This window comes from Arvicola amphibius, chromosome 7 (genome assembly GCF_903992535.2).
Source record: "Arvicola amphibius chromosome 7, mArvAmp1.2, whole genome shotgun sequence".
NCBI classification, from domain to species: Eukaryota; Metazoa; Chordata; class Mammalia; order Rodentia; family Cricetidae; genus Arvicola; species Arvicola amphibius.
Genome location: NC_052053.1, coordinates 95,606,023 through 95,624,218, shown reverse-complemented (window position 1 = coordinate 95,624,218; position 18,196 = coordinate 95,606,023). Strand labels below are relative to the sequence as shown.

Sequence of the window (18,196 nt, the reverse complement as noted above, 5' to 3'; positions counted from 1 at the left end):
TTCCTTGAACAAAGAAACTATGAAAGTGGGTCTCTCCTCGGGAGTCTGCCCTGATGGACAAGGTTGCTACAGAGCGATTCAGAACTGGAAGCACTTAGGACAAGGCTGAGCAGCTCAGGCAATGACTCCCAACACATCCCAGGAACCCGCACCCAAGGATTCTCTTCATGTCTGTCCCCACTTAACACCCCGGCGAGAGCATGTGATAATGGCACTAGCAGGGCTTTATGTGACCGAGCAAATGAAAATCAGGTGCAGGAGTGCTGGGTGTTAGACTGGATGGCCAAGCTCTGTCATCGCTGAAAGAACTACTAAGGAAGGGTTGAGGGAAGTCAGCTAAAGCAGCGACGCCAGCCAGCGTCCAGCTGCCTAGAGAATCCTGGGGCCGTAAGATTTCCAGGCGTGGGAGCTGGAAAGATGGCTTAGCACATAGAAGCTATACGAGAATAAGGGTCTGAGTCCTGATCCCATCACCCATGTAAAATACTGTGGCAGGATGGGCACCCATAACCCCAGCACTGTATGGAGTTGCAATTGGGAGGATGGCTGGGGCCTGCTGGCTACCAGGCTAGCTCCAGGCTCAGTAAGAGACAGACCCGGCTGGGAAAGAGCAAAGCAGAGCATCTGATATCTTCTCTGATATCCACATGTGCATGCAGCCAGGCTCGTAAGTGCACATATAATGCACACATACACAGAGAGAGACAGGGACACATACACACACACACACACACACACACACACACGAGAGAGAGAGAGGAGAGAGAGAGAGAGAGAGAGAGAGAGAGAGAGAGAGAGAGAGAGAGAGAGAGAGAGGGATCCAGGCAGCGAATGTTAAAAGGACTGGATGTTCAAAGTCCTCAGGTTGGAATGAGGAGAACCAGCCATCCTCAAACATCAGCATACATATGAATCCCCTGAGAAGTGCAGGACCATGTGGGCTCCAGGCTGACTCCTGAGATTCTGGTGGAGCAAGTCTGCCCTAAGAGCCTGGAATCTGCATGTTCATGAGTGTCTAGGTTAGTTCTGCACAGGTGGTCCAGACCCACAAACACCAGCAGACTCGCCCACAAAGCCCATTTCTGTTGCTTTGTTTTGAAAGGGATGAACACCTTTCCCGAAACAAAAGGCAGATAGTGGAGAAGCAGAACTTTAAGCCTTCAACTCGGTAAAATTTCAAAATAATTAATAGAGATTGGTTAGTTACTAGAAAATGAAGGATTCGCGAGCGCACCATAGATTGGGTGAAAAATAAATTACACTTAGATGATTTAGTATTTCTGAGATGAAATAAATCTAATGGCTGAGTGAAAGGCAAAATGTAAACCTCTATGGTCTGAAGTTATCCGCTATGATAATATCTCAGCCACCCATTGTGTAAAGGAATCCTGGACCACCAACATCAAAAAGCATCGACTACATTCAAGAACACATACTAGGAAGAGGCACAACCACATCTGAAAAGAAATGGCTATTACCAACCCACATAAATCCAGAGAGAGGTGTTTGCGGTCCAAGGTGACCTAATATTTTCATAAATAACTCCAAAGATGGAGTGGGAATTATGCAAATCAAACCACAGATGATACAAAAATGGCAGGGACCGCAAGTCTGTGGCGAATGGAATTTAACTAGTGGGCAATGTCTTTAAATTTGCCTTTATTGAATCTTGTATATTGAAGTCACACGTTATTGTATCTGCTTATTGAGATTCGATGGGGCCAAATGCTGAGTGATTTATGGGAAGAAAGATAATCAAATGCCTCAGGAGAAAGAGTCTACACCTGGAGACCAGACCCAGTGCTGGACAGATAGGAAGTGACGGGAAGTGGTTCGGTGTGCACGGAGCACTTGGGTATTCTCTGAAAATGGAGGTCATTCCAAGAACTGGTGTATAAATCAAACAAGGAAATATCTATCCTTTGAGCTACTTGGCCTTGTGCTGCTTCCAGCAGAAGTGTTTCCAGACGGGAATTCAGAGCAGGATGATGGCACCGGGATTATGGAGTAAGACAGACCCAAGTTCATCCAAGAATACAGAGGATGCAAGACCAAAACGCTGAGCATGCCGACTTGTTGGGGAAGGAGACACAAAAGACAAGGGAACGTGGCAGACAGGGCAGTTCCAGCTCTCATTAAGGACACACACAGCTGGAATGGTGGAGAAAGGGCGGCTAGTGGTAGCGCCATCTCTTGGGACACTGAAGGAGGGCGACCGAACACCTCTCTAGTTAGGATGCATTAGAGATGATTAAAAGCATTTCTTGTCCAACTCAGGGGTGGGGGGTGGGCTTCGTGACCTCTTCAAAGGTCACTTCTACCCCTAGGGATCACCTGTCTGAAGGGCACCAGATAAAAATAAAGTCCATTAATCACGAAGCTGTCACACAATGTCCTGAAGAAGGGCAAACTGCAATGAACCTTGCTTCGCAGAAGGGGGAAGAAGGAGGCAGTACGTATGTGGGCAGAGTCAAGGAAGCAGCTGCAAAGACTTCCAGAAAGCTGATGCCATTTTGTGATGAGTCCTTCCAAGTCTTTCTTCAGGGGAAACAGGGGGAGGAAGTGACCCTATAGGGAGGGGAGCAGAAAGCAGCCAAGGACACCAAGGGGCTCTAAACAAAGCTAGGGGGATTGGAGAAGAGGATCTGCGGAAAGCGCAGACCAGGAGCCAGGAAGAAGGATGATGATATAAAGGCTCTGAGCAGAAGAGAAGGTCCAGGAGCCAGGCAAGAAGCGAGCCAGGAGCCAGGCCAAGAGGAGAGCCAGGAGCTCTCCTTGGAATGCCACAAAAATTCTAGAAAGAGGGCCAGTGAGTCGGCTTAGCTGGTAAGTGCATTTGCCACCAAGCCTGATGACCTGGGTTTAATCCCTGGAACCCACAGGGGGAAGGAGAGAACCAACTCATTGTCCCCTGACCTCCACACTAGCCATTGCATGTGCGCATCCCAGCCACAGACACACAATCTGTCACCACCCATCAACGCCATAAGACCTTTTCCTAGAGTTGCAGAAATAGAGTAAAAAGTTAATCCCACTATCTATGACAGCAGAAAAATCACATGATGGGAAACATAGCTTTTTAAAAGAGAAACGGAGTAGTTATGTCTCAGCTTCAAAGCAACTGCTGGCCCTGTTATTGGGGTGCCGTACACAGCTGGAAGTCCTACCCTCTGCCCAGTCTCCCAAGGACCAGCATGCTTGGGTTATTCACTTATCAGAACCCAAGTAAATGTCATTCGGAAGTGAGGCCCAGACCGAAGCTGGTGCTTTCTGCCAAAAGCCACCAGACCCCAGGCACTGATCCCTTCTCTTCCTGGAACGCAGTTGCTTAGGATGGCGACACGACCTGCAGGCATCTCGGGAATGCCATCTGCGTGGGGTGATAAGCAGCCAAATGAACGCCATGGAGTCTGAGTTCTGGCAAAATGTTATCCCACCAGACGCAATCTCCACAGGGCACAGGATATCTTGAAATCAAGAGGCCAGTGAGGGGCTAGGGGAAGGTACCACCCCATGTGCTCCTTATGTACTATCCCCTGGCTTGCTTTGTCCTCACAGAGCTGCAGGATCTGACAAGACGGAGAGGCACCGGGAGGGACCACCATGCCAGGCCCTGCCTTGTCTAGCTTCCTGCTGTTCTCAGAGCAGCGTGGGCCCAGTGGTCAAGCTCTGGGTTTCAATAGCAGATGAGAAAGGAAAGGAAGATCCCCAGGCATGTGCTATTGATGGCTAGTCTTGCCATGGAGTGAGCAGAAATGCCCAACGGAGTGACAGTCAACAGGGCACGGCTGTGGAACCTACCTACCACACCATACCGTGGCATGTGAGGAGAAAGAAAGCTGCTGCCTTCTTGGTGACCACAGTCCCTCCTTGTCCCCCTCCCTTGGCCTCTACCCTCCTTCTAACCTCAGACTCTAACCCGGGAGCCAAGCAACCACTCTTCCAGTGATGTTTCTGAATCAGGAAAGGGAGGGTGGAGATGAATCGAGGGCCATTCAAGCCATTGTCATAGAAAGATTCATAACCAGTCCTGCCTAGGACAGGAGAAAAGGAGAGAGAAATGGAATTGGAGGGAAAGAAATGGAAAGTGACAGGAGCCAGTCACCTTTGCCAAAGAGTTTAGGGTGACACTTTTGTTTGTGATTCTGAACTGGAGAAAGATGTGGAGGATAAGCCTTGAAAGAGACAGAGAATGTGGGAGAACGTAGACAGAAAGCCAGAAAGGAGACCTGCCATCCTGGATGGCAGCCCGAGAGGGTGGAGTCCCCTGCCAGACTGTCCACAGTGCCCAGAACCCCACCACAGCAGGAGGGAATGTGGCCACACAGAGCTGGAAGCAGAAAAGCCTGGTGGGGCCCAGAGCTGCCAAGGCAGCATAGGAAGACTGGCTGACACAGCACGCAGGATACTCACTGTCACACACGTAGGGTTTGTCATGGTCTTCCTGAGAAGCAGCATCATGCCTCCTCCTGCCGCCTGCAGAGCCACGAGCCTGAGGAGACATTGAGCATGAGACACTTGTTACCACAGCCACTCAGCTCATGGACATACACTCTTGAGGGCCTGCGTGAACCACCTGCATCACAGCCCCTGTTCCCATGCCAACCCTGCTTTACAAGCAAGACAACGGAGACCCAGGGGATCGGGTAACTTGTCCCAAATCACTCAGCTACTCACCCGGCTCGTCCTATTATTTTCATAATAACTCCAAGAAGGAGGTTTATAATAGCGGTCTCCTTGTATAGGGAAAGGGACTGAAGCAACAGAGAAGTGGAGTAACTTCCCCAGGGCCATTCATCTGCCAAATGCAGAGCCAGAATAGAAACAGGACGTGTGGCTGAAAGGAGATGGCCTGGCCTGACTATGAAAATCCTCAGCTAGCAGCATTATTCTCGTGAGGGCGCAGAAGGGGGAGCAAACTGGACTATGTAGGGAAAACATGGGGTTACATCTTTAAAGGTTTTACTTGTCCTGAGCACCCTTCCTTCTTCCCGCCCCTCTTGGTTTCCGGGTTACCGTGAGGGAAACTATTTTGTGCAGCCATATACTCTCGCCACCATCATGAGGGTCTGACTCCCCGCAGACCCACAGCAATGGAGAAAGCCAACCCCGCGGCTGACCCCTCTGAAGCCCTGAGCCAAACTAAAACCCCACTCTCTCCAGCGCTTTCCCACAACAAGTCTAACTGATGCTGTGTCCCATATCTGTCAAATATGGGGATTTCTACTTTTCCACCACACAGTGCCTCTTCTATTTCACTGACAGTGTAGAAGACGCCTTGCTGCTTGCTGTACACGCTGGTCACCTGATGAGCACCCTGGGGGTAGGGGATGGGGAGGGGAGTAGAACTACGGTGTGCCCCCCCCATCAGGTTCCTGGGCCCACCCTGCCTCCTCCATCATGTCTGGCCTTCACAATAGGGCTGGGCTGCAGGCAGGGCTCCTGTATGAGGTCAACCTCAGGCCTCCAGCTAGGGACTAAGACCTTAACCTTCAAGGTCAATTAGAGCTGAATTCCTGATACCTACCAGAGCCCTGTGTCTCCCTGGGTGGGTCATGTGATCAGGGGGGACTGGGATAAGAAACAAGACTTCATGGGTAACAGAGATGAGCCTGAAAGGCTGCCAACAGCTCTGCATCCCGAACAGCGGCTACCAGAAAACAGCAAGGCTTTCATAAGCTACCGTAAGCCCCATGCCGGCCTTCCTGCTGCACCTTAGCCTCCTCCCGGCCAGGTGTTGCTAATGGGTAGCAGTAAACTCCCAGCCGTGGAAAGAGCTGGCTGCAGTCTTCGGGGACAGAGAGGAAGGTCAACAGGAGAGGAACACGACAGGACAGAGGTCTGGAGTGCCAGCCCAGGATCTGCTCTAGGGAAGTGGGCCATAGGATTCATGGTGGAAAGGCCTGGGATGGATTCCCCCACACATACACACTCACAAATATAAGTCTTCGCATCTTTCTGGGGACTTCCCTGTAGACGGGCCCACTCTCCAGGCCTGTGGCACTCGTTCTCAAAATACACCTCACACCTCACAATCACCTCCACCTGCCAGACTATTACTCTTGTCTTCTCCTCAGCTTGTCTTTTTGGAAAAGAAGAAGAAATGAAATTCCACCTCCCTCCTCCTCGCTACCTCCCTAGCCCAAGCCCTGCTATGGACAGTCAGTAGTAGTTACTGTCCTCCTTTCCCTCCTCCTCTCCTTCCTCCTCACACCCTCGTTATTATGCGGAACTAAGCCCCAGAGGAGCTGCAAGCTCTGGCTGTCACCCTGAGGCACTGACAGACCCTGTGTCTAGGATGCTGAAGGTGGTCACCTTAGGGCCCTGGCCCTCCCCGCACCTCCTCAGTGATGCCAGAGACAGCTTGACATGCACGGCCAGCAGCCCTGTCACAGCCCCCTGGAGCAGGTAAAACTAAGTCAGGCAGAATGACGAGGCCACAGCAAATGCCAGAAGGGGCTCTACAAGGCTGGCCCCGTGTCAAGGCAGGAGAGGAAGGGAGAACGGGAGCACCTGGGGCTTCTGAGGGAGGCAGCAGAGGGAAAGAAGGGTGCTGCTGGGAGCCAGGCTCCCTCCCCCTGCTGCCGGGCTGACCAGCAGGGAGTTGCATGCTCCCACGCTCCACACGCACTGGTCTTGCCCAACAGAGATAAGGGCCATAGGGCATCTGAGGCGATGCATGTGGGTTCTCCTAAGGCAATAGAAAGCTTCATCTCATCTCCTGGAAGACGCAAGCTCATCAACTCAGAATCCTATGTGTCTTGCTCAAATGCCACTTCCTCCAAGAAGCCCTCCCCAGCCACTGGTAATCACTTGCTTCATTCTTTCTTCACCTCTGGATTTTGTCTGGTCACAGCATTGTCGTTATCTGGCACTACATGGACATGTGTTAGCTCATTGGTCGATTTTATTTTTTAATCTGTCCAATGAGAGATAGAGTCCTGTCAGGGCCACCACTATTCCTGGAACCAAGTACATTCCTTAAACGGTTGCCAGGTCATGGCATCAATCCATCAGGCCATTGTTGAATTGACCACTCTTCTTCTTCCTCATCTGTATTCCAGTGCCCAAAGGACAACAGCTGATCCTGAACTCCCCAGGAAAGCTCCCGGCTGGGGCTCTACCTCTCCACTGCCCAGCCTAACCCATCCTGCATGACCACCTGCCCAAAAGGAATGAGAAGTGGGAGCTTGAGGTCTTCCATTGCCAGCTGTGACACACGTACACAGCCAATGGCAGCCCTACTGCCAACCCAACAGTCTCACCCCAGACTCACGCTGTGTCTACATCTTTGTTTTCATGGTCTTTTAGGGTCACCTCCACCATGCCATCCACTGCCAACCTACATTTCAGCCCGGCCAGCGTCCCACTCCTCCTAAAACCCTCCTGCGGCACTGCAGAGTAAGCCAGCTTTGTCTTGAAGTCTGATGGGCCTAGACTCCAATCCCAGCTGTATTTGTCAGATGTTCGCTACTGTAACAAAAAGCCTGAGGTAAGGACTTTCGTAAGGAAAAGAGGTTTATTTTGGTTCATGGATCTGGAGGTGCAGCTTGTTGGGGACTCATCTGGTGATACCCTTCTTGCTACCAAAATCCATAGGTGAAACAGGGAGACCACATGTGTTTCTCTTTCACCCCTTCTCCCTCTTCTTATTGACCCCCAGGAACCAATCACGAAGCTTGACCCTGTCCTTACCTAATAATCCTAGTCATTTTCCAAAGGCTCCTTCTAAATGCTACAGCCATCCAATTTCTGACTTCTCCACATCTCCCGAAGGACTTTAAATGTCAGCACACGAAGTCTCACGGACACACAAGCCATATCCAAACAACAGATAGCACCAGCTGTGTGTCATAGAACGAGCTACCCCTCTGAGCCTTAGCTTACTTATAAAATGGGCAACCACAGGCCAGATGTGTTGGTACATGTCTGTTACCTCAGAACTCAGAAGACAGGGGCAGAAGGAATACTGCAGGTTTAAACCAACCTGGTCTACACAGAAAGTTCCAAGGCTACTTAGAAAGACTGTGTCTTAATCAATACATATATAAGTGGATAAATAAATGGACAGAGAAACACCCCTGCAGCACAGTTGCTGAGACCGCTAGGGTTAGGAGTGTCAAGCCACAGGACATAGCATTAAGCCCACAGGAAGTGTTCAGTCAGTTGTTGACCCCTCCATGACCATGTGGATCCTCTGGGCTTCATGTTTGGTTAGCACGCCATGAGAAGTCTGCGGTACTCTTACTGTATTGAGTCTTAGCATCTCCCCATTGAGTCTTGTGTCCTTGAGGGGAAAGATGGCATTTTATTGTTTATCATGAACCCCATCATTCTGCTGGGGGCACAACACAAAGCTCTTCCACATATATTAGCTCAGGTGCTTCTGGAAGAGTCCTGTGAGTTGGGACCAGTCATGCCACTGTCACTGTCTGTCAGTTGGTGCCAGTTCTGAATGAGTCCATGAGTTGCCCACAGTCCCAGAGCCAGTGGAAAGAGCAGGACAGGTTTCTAGACTCTGATATCAAACCCTTTGAACCTTACTTACTCTCCAAAAGTGTCCCATCCTCCCTCCCTGAGGAAGCTCACCTTTCCATTCACATACTGGGGGCCATGGCAGGCAGGACTGTACCACAGGGCCCTGCCTTACTGACCATAAGTGGACAGGCTCAGGAACAGTCAACTAATTGCTATCCCAAGCCTATTTTAACTCCAACCTGGGTCACTAGAGTCTACCTTTAAGGGACTTGGAACTTGAAAGCAGTGAGCTCTGTTGGTCACCTGAACTGTATGGATTCATAAACTCAAGAGCTCTAGAGTCCTGTACACAGAAGAGCTAGGAAACCCAGGTAACAGAGAGAAGAGAGAGGCCACAGAGGCCACAGATAGGATCCTTAATCTCCTCAGTCCTGATTTCATCACCTCCCGGTCCCTTTTGTGATCTGGATCTTCAAAGATCACTCACATTTGGGACAATGACCCTAAGGTTTCAAATCCTTCTCATTTAAGCTTAAAGCCATTGAGCTTCCTATAACAGAGGCCCAGAATGAAGACAGACTCCAGGCAAGGGTAGTCAGTTTTTCTACAAAAGCTGCTCTCGAGTAGTATCCAGGGATGAGCATCAGGCCTCTTCCCCTATAGGCTGGAAATAATGGCTCCCCAGTTAAGAGCACTTGCTGCTCTTCCAGAGGACCAGGGTTCAGTTCCCAGCACCCACAGTTGGCTTTACAACCAGGAGATCTGACGCCCTCTTCTGGCCTCTGAGGACACCTGCACTCATTGCACATTACCACACAGGCATAATTAAAAATAAATATTTTTTGACAAAAGCTATTCTCTTGGTGCCACTAAAAGACCAATCACCTTTTTCCATTCTCATTTTCTCACAAGCGTACAGCGGGGTTTTCCAGAGGCTACATGACATTTGACAGGGCCTTCAGTGTGCACTTGTATATTCATGAGCTACATTCATAAGCTGAGTTTTGTCTTAATTTCGAATAGAGCACATCATTAGTGAGATTAATGCCACCTGTTATACTCAGAACAATAGCTTTGAGGGCTGTCAGTATTTGTTAAGGGTGTCAAGAATTCCTGAGGCAGAGAGAGAAGGGGAGGGGACTGTTCAACTACCTTGCCATTGAATGCATGGTCGTCAGGCCAGCAACACCAGGGAGCTTATTATCACCCAGGCAAGGACTCAGCCCCCATACCCCAGAACTAGCACACCAGAATTTGCTCTTTGGCAACACCCCTGGGGTTAGGGGATGTTTGATCCCACTGTGAACCCTGAGTTTACATTTATGTTCATTAAATAAAATTAACCTGGGGTCAGGAGGCTGTGTCAGCAGCTAGAAAGGAATCGTAGTGCCTCAGAATGCATCTAGGATGGAGAGATACAGGAAGTGATACAGTGGGGTTTGGGGAGATGCAGGTTTTCCTGGTTTGGCGAAGCGGAAACGTGGACCTTCCTTGAATGCCAGCAAGGAAAGAGGGTTAGCTAGTTGCTGCTCAGCCTCTATGGGCTCACAGGTTTGCACCCCAGTCTTTGACTCTCGAGTCTCATTCATAACTAGGACGATAGAGATTTAGTTAAAGCTACCTTTAGTGGCAGCAACAGGGCCGGTGCCTGCGGAAGCAGAATTGTCACCAGGCTGCAGCCTGAGAGGCCAGGCTGGTATAACAGTGGAGTTGCAATTGCTGGCTGAGACAGCAGTAGATTAAGGTGCAGCCACTGTGTTGAAATTAAGCAACACCCTGGTGTCTTTGCTCACCACAAGTGTACCAACGATTACTAATTTGATTGCTTGATAATACAAGGATTAGTCGCAAGGACTTCATGAATGTCTTAGGTTAAAGTTAACATTGACACAATTATTAGTTGTTGGGTTTGCACTGTCCTTACCCCTCAGAGAACATATGGGATTAAGACTCAGAAAGTTAGCCACTTTGCTTACAATAGGCTTTATTGGGCACTCAGTTCTGACTCTGTGCTATTATTCCCAACTGGCTAATGGCCCAGGTCACAGAAGTTACCTGATTTACCCAAGGTGCAGTAGGTAGTAGAGCTAAGATTGGCTTCAAACTCACTACTGAAGCCCTGACCCCTCCGCGCATTCGGAGCAGCTAGGGTCTTGTGGGAGGCTGGGCTCCTCCTGCGTTCCCAACAAGCTCCCGGGTGAGAATGAAGCTGTAATCCAGACCACACAGGCAGATGTCAGGCCCCATGTGGTTGCTCCAGTGGCCAGAAAGTTCCAGCGGCAGCTGCACACCCATGTAAAGGCTTAGAGCTGTGGGCGAGGCAGCTTCCCACCTTTGTTCAGCCCAGAGACTCGCTCACAACACCCCCTGCTTCCTCCATAGCTCTCAGCATGGTGACATGCCTGCAATGTCACTCACTGTATAACCGGAGCTATTGGCTGTCACTCAGTCATGAAGTTCAAACATGACTTTTCACCTTGCTCTGCTCATTCAGTTCATTCGTTCAGCCTAGACAAGCAGGGTCCCGGGCCAGGCAGGACTCAGTAGGAAAAGCATAACTTGTCTTCAAATTCTTTCTTTCTGACCAGATTGAGCAACATTGAGCAAGCTGCTTAACCTTTCTAGAATACCAAGCCACACTTGTGCTGCCACATTTTCTAATAACTTGCTTTTCTGAAAGGGATGAGATGAGCTCGCTGGGGAGTGTATCTCAGTGGTTAGCAACAAATTAGCACATTTAAACCTGGGCTCAGCCCTCAGCGTCCCAAAACCAGCAAAAATAAAAATAAAATATAAAATAAAGAGAGCCGTGCTTTAATCTTAGTAACATTTTAACTAGGCATAACAAAAGACGCTATTGTTAACAACATAAAAATTAAAAATGAGGTGTTCTGAATTCTTTTCGTCATTCTAAGACATCAGAATGTAGTGCATATTTTATATTTACAACACCTTCCAATCTGGACGAGCATGTGTTAGGGAGCCGTGTGCAGCCAGCGGCTGCTGCAATGCATTGTCGGAAACGGAGAATGCAGAACATAAAGCCCCCAGAACAGCATCATGGTTCTCTATAGTGGGCTCACTCAGGAGCCCTTGACTCTGTCTGGTTTGGAGTGTATACAAGAGCCAGGTGATGCTGTCGCTCCTGACACCTCCACGGGAAAGACAGCCAAGCCCTACTCACTAATGACAATTTCCATCTTCGACACTCATGCCCGGAGAGCCAGGGCCATGCTCCACAATGTACGCTTCAAAGTCTGGCAGGGGCAGGAGAAGGGTGGAAGCAGGTTGGGAGGTACACAGTTCTTGGCATTCACAACAGGCACAGCAACTCCCTGCCCCATGCCTCCTCCTTCAATGACGGAATAGATGGTTTCTTTTATTACTGCCACACACACTCCACAGTGAAATAATACGGCCAAGCAAGTTCATCCGTAGCTGCAGAGAACCATTAGGTGAAACCCTGGTGAGGAACATTGTAGGAGAGAGACTGGGCCGCGACAGCTGTTCTGATCAGTTCAAACATCAGTAAAGGCAGAACGACAGCATGCAACATACACACCTGAAGTGATAAGAAGTACGTATCACCACCCAGGAAGGATGGTAAGCCCTCAGAGTAGACACACACATACACACAGAGATCCTGGATCTATTCAAATCTCCAAGCAACCATAGTGCTTCTTGACCCACGGAGAACATGATCCAAGATGCCCCGTGGATTCCTGAAGCCCAGAGAGTATTATGTGAGCCCTATAATGGAATGCCTTGTCAATCTTAACTAAGTACTTATCATGTACCATGACCCCCACTTCTGTTTTTCTGGGGTGAAAGAGCAAATGTAGCACAACTCCCTTTCTCCTTCACAGTTTCCCAGGGAGAAGGGTCATTCCTACTATAGAGTTTACCAACCTTAGCATATAACACTTTCCTCAAAACGTAAGAAGAGAACTTTTGCTTTACTTCAAGGAAAGTACTGAGGGACTCTCTTTGACATATACGAATTGTTGGTATCGTAGGCTGGTAAGTATAATAAGGGTTATTTGAACATAAGCACAACAATACTACCAGTCTATCTGATATGACAACTGCTAGATAATTAACATGCAGGCAGCATATATAGAGTGGACACACTGGGCAAGGGTAGTTAGTAGGCATTGGGACAAGGAACATTTGTGTCTTGTATAAAAATACCTAATAGAGGTACACACTGGGCTATATAACGAAATGTACAGGATCTACTTCCAAATACTCTAGTGGGAAACAAGCACATAAGCCAAACAAACAATAAGTAGGAGAAACGAATGCATTTGACAAAAGGGTGGGGATGCTGGTAATTGATGAAGACGGTAGCAGGCTGATAAAACTGTGCCATCTGAGAGCCGGCCTGCCCCAGACTGAGAACTGAGGCCCTTTCAACAGTGGAAGCATCTTAGCACACGGCGTAGTCAACACTAGACGACATGGAACAATCACCTGCGAAGGTGTTTATACTACAGCTCAAGGCCTGATCCCAGACCTAATAACTGAACACGGGCCCTGGGTGCCTAATTCCAATAGATCCTCTCTGTGGTACTACTGTCTACACAGTACAGGTTCACAGTAACCATCAGTGGGCCCAGACCCACAGGGTCCACGGGACTGACTTCTCACCCATTGGTAGGGATGGTCCTACCTAGAGCTGATAGGAGCTAGACCCTTGGCCCTCAAAAGTGGACTCCCCAGTGAAGAGTCATAGTCCTCTCCTGGAGGTCCCCCTCCACCCACTTGTCATGATGCCCTTGGATATCCCTGGGGGTGATCACAGAACACTTTCCTGAACAAGACCCTAGAGAATCAAATAGAACTTTTGAAGACACAGTCTTGGTCACTCCCTTTCCCTTGGGAACCAGCCAGGATTTTCTTTCTCCCTATCAGGGGCTCTCTGCCATTTCCACCTCTGACCCCTTCCTTGTTCATTCGGGACCATGTGCCTCTAAAGTTCATGCAAAATCCATCAGGGGACCACCAGCTACAGTCTGCCTCCTTCCCCAACCAGTTTCTGCTCTCTCTGCCCAGGGAAGCATTCCCCAGGGCAGGTGTCCTGATCCTGTCATTCTGGAAAAAAACTCTACAAACAGCAGGGCAATACCTCCTTTCATAATGGGGTCTCAGAAGACTCTCCCCACCCTCTGCTCTCCCAAGCCAAAGCCCCTCAGAGAGACAGACCTCTGCTTCCTCTCCTCCTTCTTGCTGGCTCTGAACTTTCCAGTCATGCCCAGCCTGGGGCTCCCCTAGCATCTTCCTCATCTCCAAGTAAGACCATCCGAGTGTGTCTATCCAGGTAGGGAGGGGACTACAGTCAACCCCAGTGGGACTGAAAGCTTGCCAGGCCTTGGCGTTCTGAACTCCTCCCTCGCGTCCCCCTCCCCACTTACCCGTCCTCTGGTCCTGTTCTTGCGCTTGGGAATGTCCTCTTCCAAATCCTCCTCTTCATTCCCTTCGTCTACATTTTCGTCATTTTCCAAAACCCTCTAAAATGACAAGAAAATCAAATATGAGATTTGAGAGATGAAACACCACAGCAGGGAGAACCATCAAAGGGTGTGTTGGGGTATTCTGGGGTTTTGTTCTTCAGCAAAGCAGGGGTGCTGCTGCCGCCGAGGAGTGGGACCTCTCTTTGCAGCTTGTACTCCTTCAAACCCTCAGGCCCCTTCCAACCAAATCTTGCCAGAACACTGGCCTTTCTCAACTCGTTTTAGCCCTCACTCCCTAAAAAGAGGTTTTTGGCAAAAGCCTAAGAATGCTTTTCCACATGGGGCCAAGTTGCCTTATCAAAATGACACGTTCTTTTATTTCTGAAAGGCCACCTGAGAACATAAAAAAGCCATTTCTCCTTTCTCTACCTTTGTGAAACTCTGCCCTGCTTGATGAAAGCAAGGAACTTCCTGTCTAACTGGCCAAGATACAGCCTGAATATGCTGCCTGTAGTAATCTACTGTGGAGCTGTTTTTAAGAAGAATAAATTTTCCTCAGTGTGTTAGTGACACGGGCCTGTAATCCCAGCACGGGAGGAACAGGAGTTCAAGGCCACCCCCACCCAGTTACATAGAAATCTAAGGCCAGCCACGATCATGTGTGAGGCTCTGTTTGGGGGTGGGGGCGGGGAAGAATAAATAAATTTTCAGCACAGCCCATGACTTACAATAAAGCTTTAAATTCATACATTCAAATGACCCCCTCTAACAGCCCTCCGAGCACGGCAGCTTACAAGAGCCAGTTTCCATTCTAACGGTGCATAAACTGAGGCTGCCAACAGTTTTGATGTTCAGAGTCGTCCAGCAAGGCCATGACCACAGCAAGGTCAGCGTGGCAAGCTTTGCTTCCCACTCCTTCCCCAGCCCTTGCTCCTGAGAACCTCAGAGGCCTAGAAAACAGACACTCAGGCAGAACCTGAGCATTCATGCCCTCCACAGAAGGAAAAGGGGGGGGCAGGAAATGCTCCTCCAGGTAAAAGGTGAGGTAAAGGAGCAGAGAGGACCCAGTCTACCTGGGAGCAGGACAGGAAGAAATGGTCTTAGAGCCCAGTTGAGTCCGTGTCAGGGACCCACAAGGTGGGAGGAGCTTTTCATGAATTCATGTCCCCTGACTTCTTCTCAGCGGCTGATAACATTTGGTGGTCTAAGTCAGAATGGCCCCCACAGGCTGATATATTTGAATATTTGGTTCCTAGTTGGTTGAACTGTGTAGAGAGGATCAGGAGGTGTGACTTCGTTGGAGGAAGGATGTCACTGGGGATAGGTTTTAAGGTTTCAAAGCCCCATGCCAGCCCTGTCCCCCCTCTCTGCCTGTGGATCAGGATGTGAGCTCTCAACTAGTCCTCCAGAGCCACGCCTGCCTGCCTGCCTGCTGACATCTCTCTGACACGATGATCCTAGGCTAACCCTCTGAAGCTGTAAGTGATGTCCCGAGTAAACGCTTTCTTCTAGAAGTAGCCTTGGTCATGATGTTTTAGCACAGAAATAGTAACCCCAAACTAAGACACAGCACTCACAGATAGCTCGGCCAACCTCAACAGCATAGAGAAATGTCCTTGTCTGCTGGACGTGGCCTCTGGACCATAGCTAGAAGACGCTGACTGGGGTCCAGAGCAAGCGTCTTGGCTTCCTGACCTTAAAATGGGATCACTAGTCAAGCCAGGCAAGGCCGGATCAGATGCTCGACCACCTTGGGTATAATCATGGGTACTGCTGTTGGCTGTATCTTACAAACCTCCCAGGTCTTGAACCCATTAAATCACAGCAAGTTCCAAGTGCTGGTACCTAAAGGCCATTGCCTCTGGCATCCCAGTACATTTCTGATACCCCTGTCATATTTCACAACGAGGAGTTTGTTTCACCCAACATGGATTCTGGGATGGAAGGAAAAAAAACAGGTGAAGGCCATCGGGCAGGTTCCTAAGTGTCTTACGGTCTCTTGGTTCGGGAACAATCTGATCTCCCCAAGGTTCCATCCTACTTGATGTCATCTTGTAACTCTAGAAGCCTGAGTCTAAAACACCAGCCTCTGAGACACTACCCCCTTGTGCTGTCATTTCCTGCCATGCAACCCTGAATCCAGAAGCCTAGCTTCCCAACTTATTCCATGGGAGGAGACACGAGTTCCTAACAAAGGAAACCTCCGCTGGGATTCAGGATGGGGAGCGGGAGTCAGGAGGTAGGAGTGAAGGATGGGGGACATCCAATATAACTGACACCTCCCCACCACCCTGTCACCTGCTGGCAGCCCCTGTCCATAGACATCTGAAAAACAGATACATTGAAAATACCTTCCCCTGCTATTACTCTAAATAGCCTTGATTGTAATGGTGACAATGATTTGTGCTTGTGTTTTTAACAGTAAGGAGGGAGAAGGAAACAACGAGGAAGAAAGGAGAGAGGAAGGAAAGGAAGGAGGGATAGAAGGAGGGGAATGGTAAGGAGAGAGAGGGGGGAAGAGGGGAGGAGGGGAGAGAAGGATCTCCTAACTGATCAGTTCCACCATCACCCCTGCACTGTCTCCTCTCCATGCAAGGCAGGAATGGGAGGAATCTTTATAAAATCTAAATTCACTGCCCTGGACAAAATCCTCCAATTGGCCTCCTTCTCGTTTCACATGAAGCCCAAAGAGCCACAACTAGGTCTCCTGAGGCCTGAAGGGGCTGACTCCTGCCCACCTGTCCTGCCTCCCCACCCCCACCACTGTGCTCTGACCACAGGGCCTTCTATCAGTTCACTGGACAAGATGGGTACTGACCTGTCTCAGAGCCGTCACCCTAGGGATCTTACATCGCTGGTTCCTGTCATCCCATAGGACTGTGATTAAACCCATGTCCCTTAGGTCACTGCCTAAACTCTGCCCCTCCTTCAGCGCCGCTTCCTCCTGCTGGCCTTCATTCATCCAAAACTCTAATTCTCTTATTTGTTCGCTTGTTTTCCTACCTGCATGACACGCTCAAACTCAAGTGGCCACCAGCACCCCAGTCTCTGTTCAAAAGACACACTTCTATCAGTCAAGTGCATACGTGAATTGTTGAGTAAATGTGAACAGAAAAGAACACAGTCGATTTATTATCTATGCCATTTTGCAATGCAAAGTCAATAAGAACTTAAGTGGTTCGGGGTCTACTTTCAGCTTCATGCAACCTGGACAGCACAGTCCCACACTGTGCACTGGCAGCTAAGCAGTGCACTGGCGGCCACACTGCCAACACCAGGACTGATAGCGATACAGTGGCCCTGGACAGCACAGTTCCACACTGTGCACTGGTTGCCACACTGCCAACACCACGGCTGATGCCATGATGGTGATATAGTAGCAGCATGTCTCCTGACCCAGAACCACAGGAAAGCAGCTCAGACTTGCTCCCAGCTTTACAGTATGTCACTAGCTATCCAGGCTTCCGGGCACCGACTTTGCACCAATCACTGATTCTGTCAAAGTACACTAATGGAGCAAAATAGTAGCAACGGAGCAACAGGGCATGCTGTTGCTTCAGACTCTGCAAGTCCAAACACGGGGACTAATGCACAACTAGCTAAACACACTCACAGTGAAGAAAGCGAGAAGTGTTCCAAATGCCTAAGTTTAAAAAGTCTGCTCTGGTTATGAGGGACCAAGCAAGGTTCGATGGGGAAGGTGGCGCTGTGGCCAGGCCTAATGACTAAATGGAATCATAGGTGGAAGAAAACATGGACCAGAGGCTCAGAGGGAGACAGCTGAGGAAGGGGGAGACGGAGTCTGAACACCAGCCTAAAGTAGAAAGGGGAAACCCAAGAAGCCCATGGCTACCGCGCTAGATTTATTTAGTGGAAACAAAAGATACGTTAGGAAGGAGGTGATAGAGGCAGAGCTGTGCTTAAGACTAACGTAGCAAAACAGGGCAAGTGGGACCCAGGGAGGGTCAGAATCAGGGTCCCCAGTCATCCACGCAAGCAGGCGTTTTTTGGGCACCTGTGTCAAGCTGGGTTTGCGTGCTTGGGACGTGTTAGGGAGGGGGTAGGCAGAGGCCGCCCACCTTGGCGGGTTTACGTTCCACCAGAGAATAAACATTCACAGAAAATAAAAACCAAAGAATACTAAATGGTGATAAGTGCATTATAAAAAGAAAAAAGAGAAGCAGAGTACAGGAACGAGATGGGTGAAGGCATTAATCACAGTGGTCAGGGCACCCAAAGGTGAGACGAGAGCCCCCGTATGACTT

The 18,196-nt window shown here is 49.5% G+C and overlaps 1 protein-coding gene across 9 annotated transcripts in view; it reads right to left on the bottom strand.

Moving 5' to 3' along the window:
- The window catches only part of Dpf3 (double PHD fingers 3), a 279,713-nt gene that overhangs the window by 94,757 nt on the left and 166,760 nt on the right, over positions 1-18,196 (bottom strand). For all 9 annotated transcript variants that reach the window (XM_038336423.1, XM_038336418.1, XM_038336425.1 and 6 more), the window contains 2 exons: positions 13,893-13,988; positions 4,414-4,492 (listed from right to left, as the gene is read on the bottom strand). In XM_038336423.1, the coding sequence (XP_038192351.1) occupies positions 4,414-4,492; positions 13,893-13,988 (175 nt within the window). The remainder of the gene's footprint in view (positions 1-4,413; positions 4,493-13,892; positions 13,989-18,196) is intronic.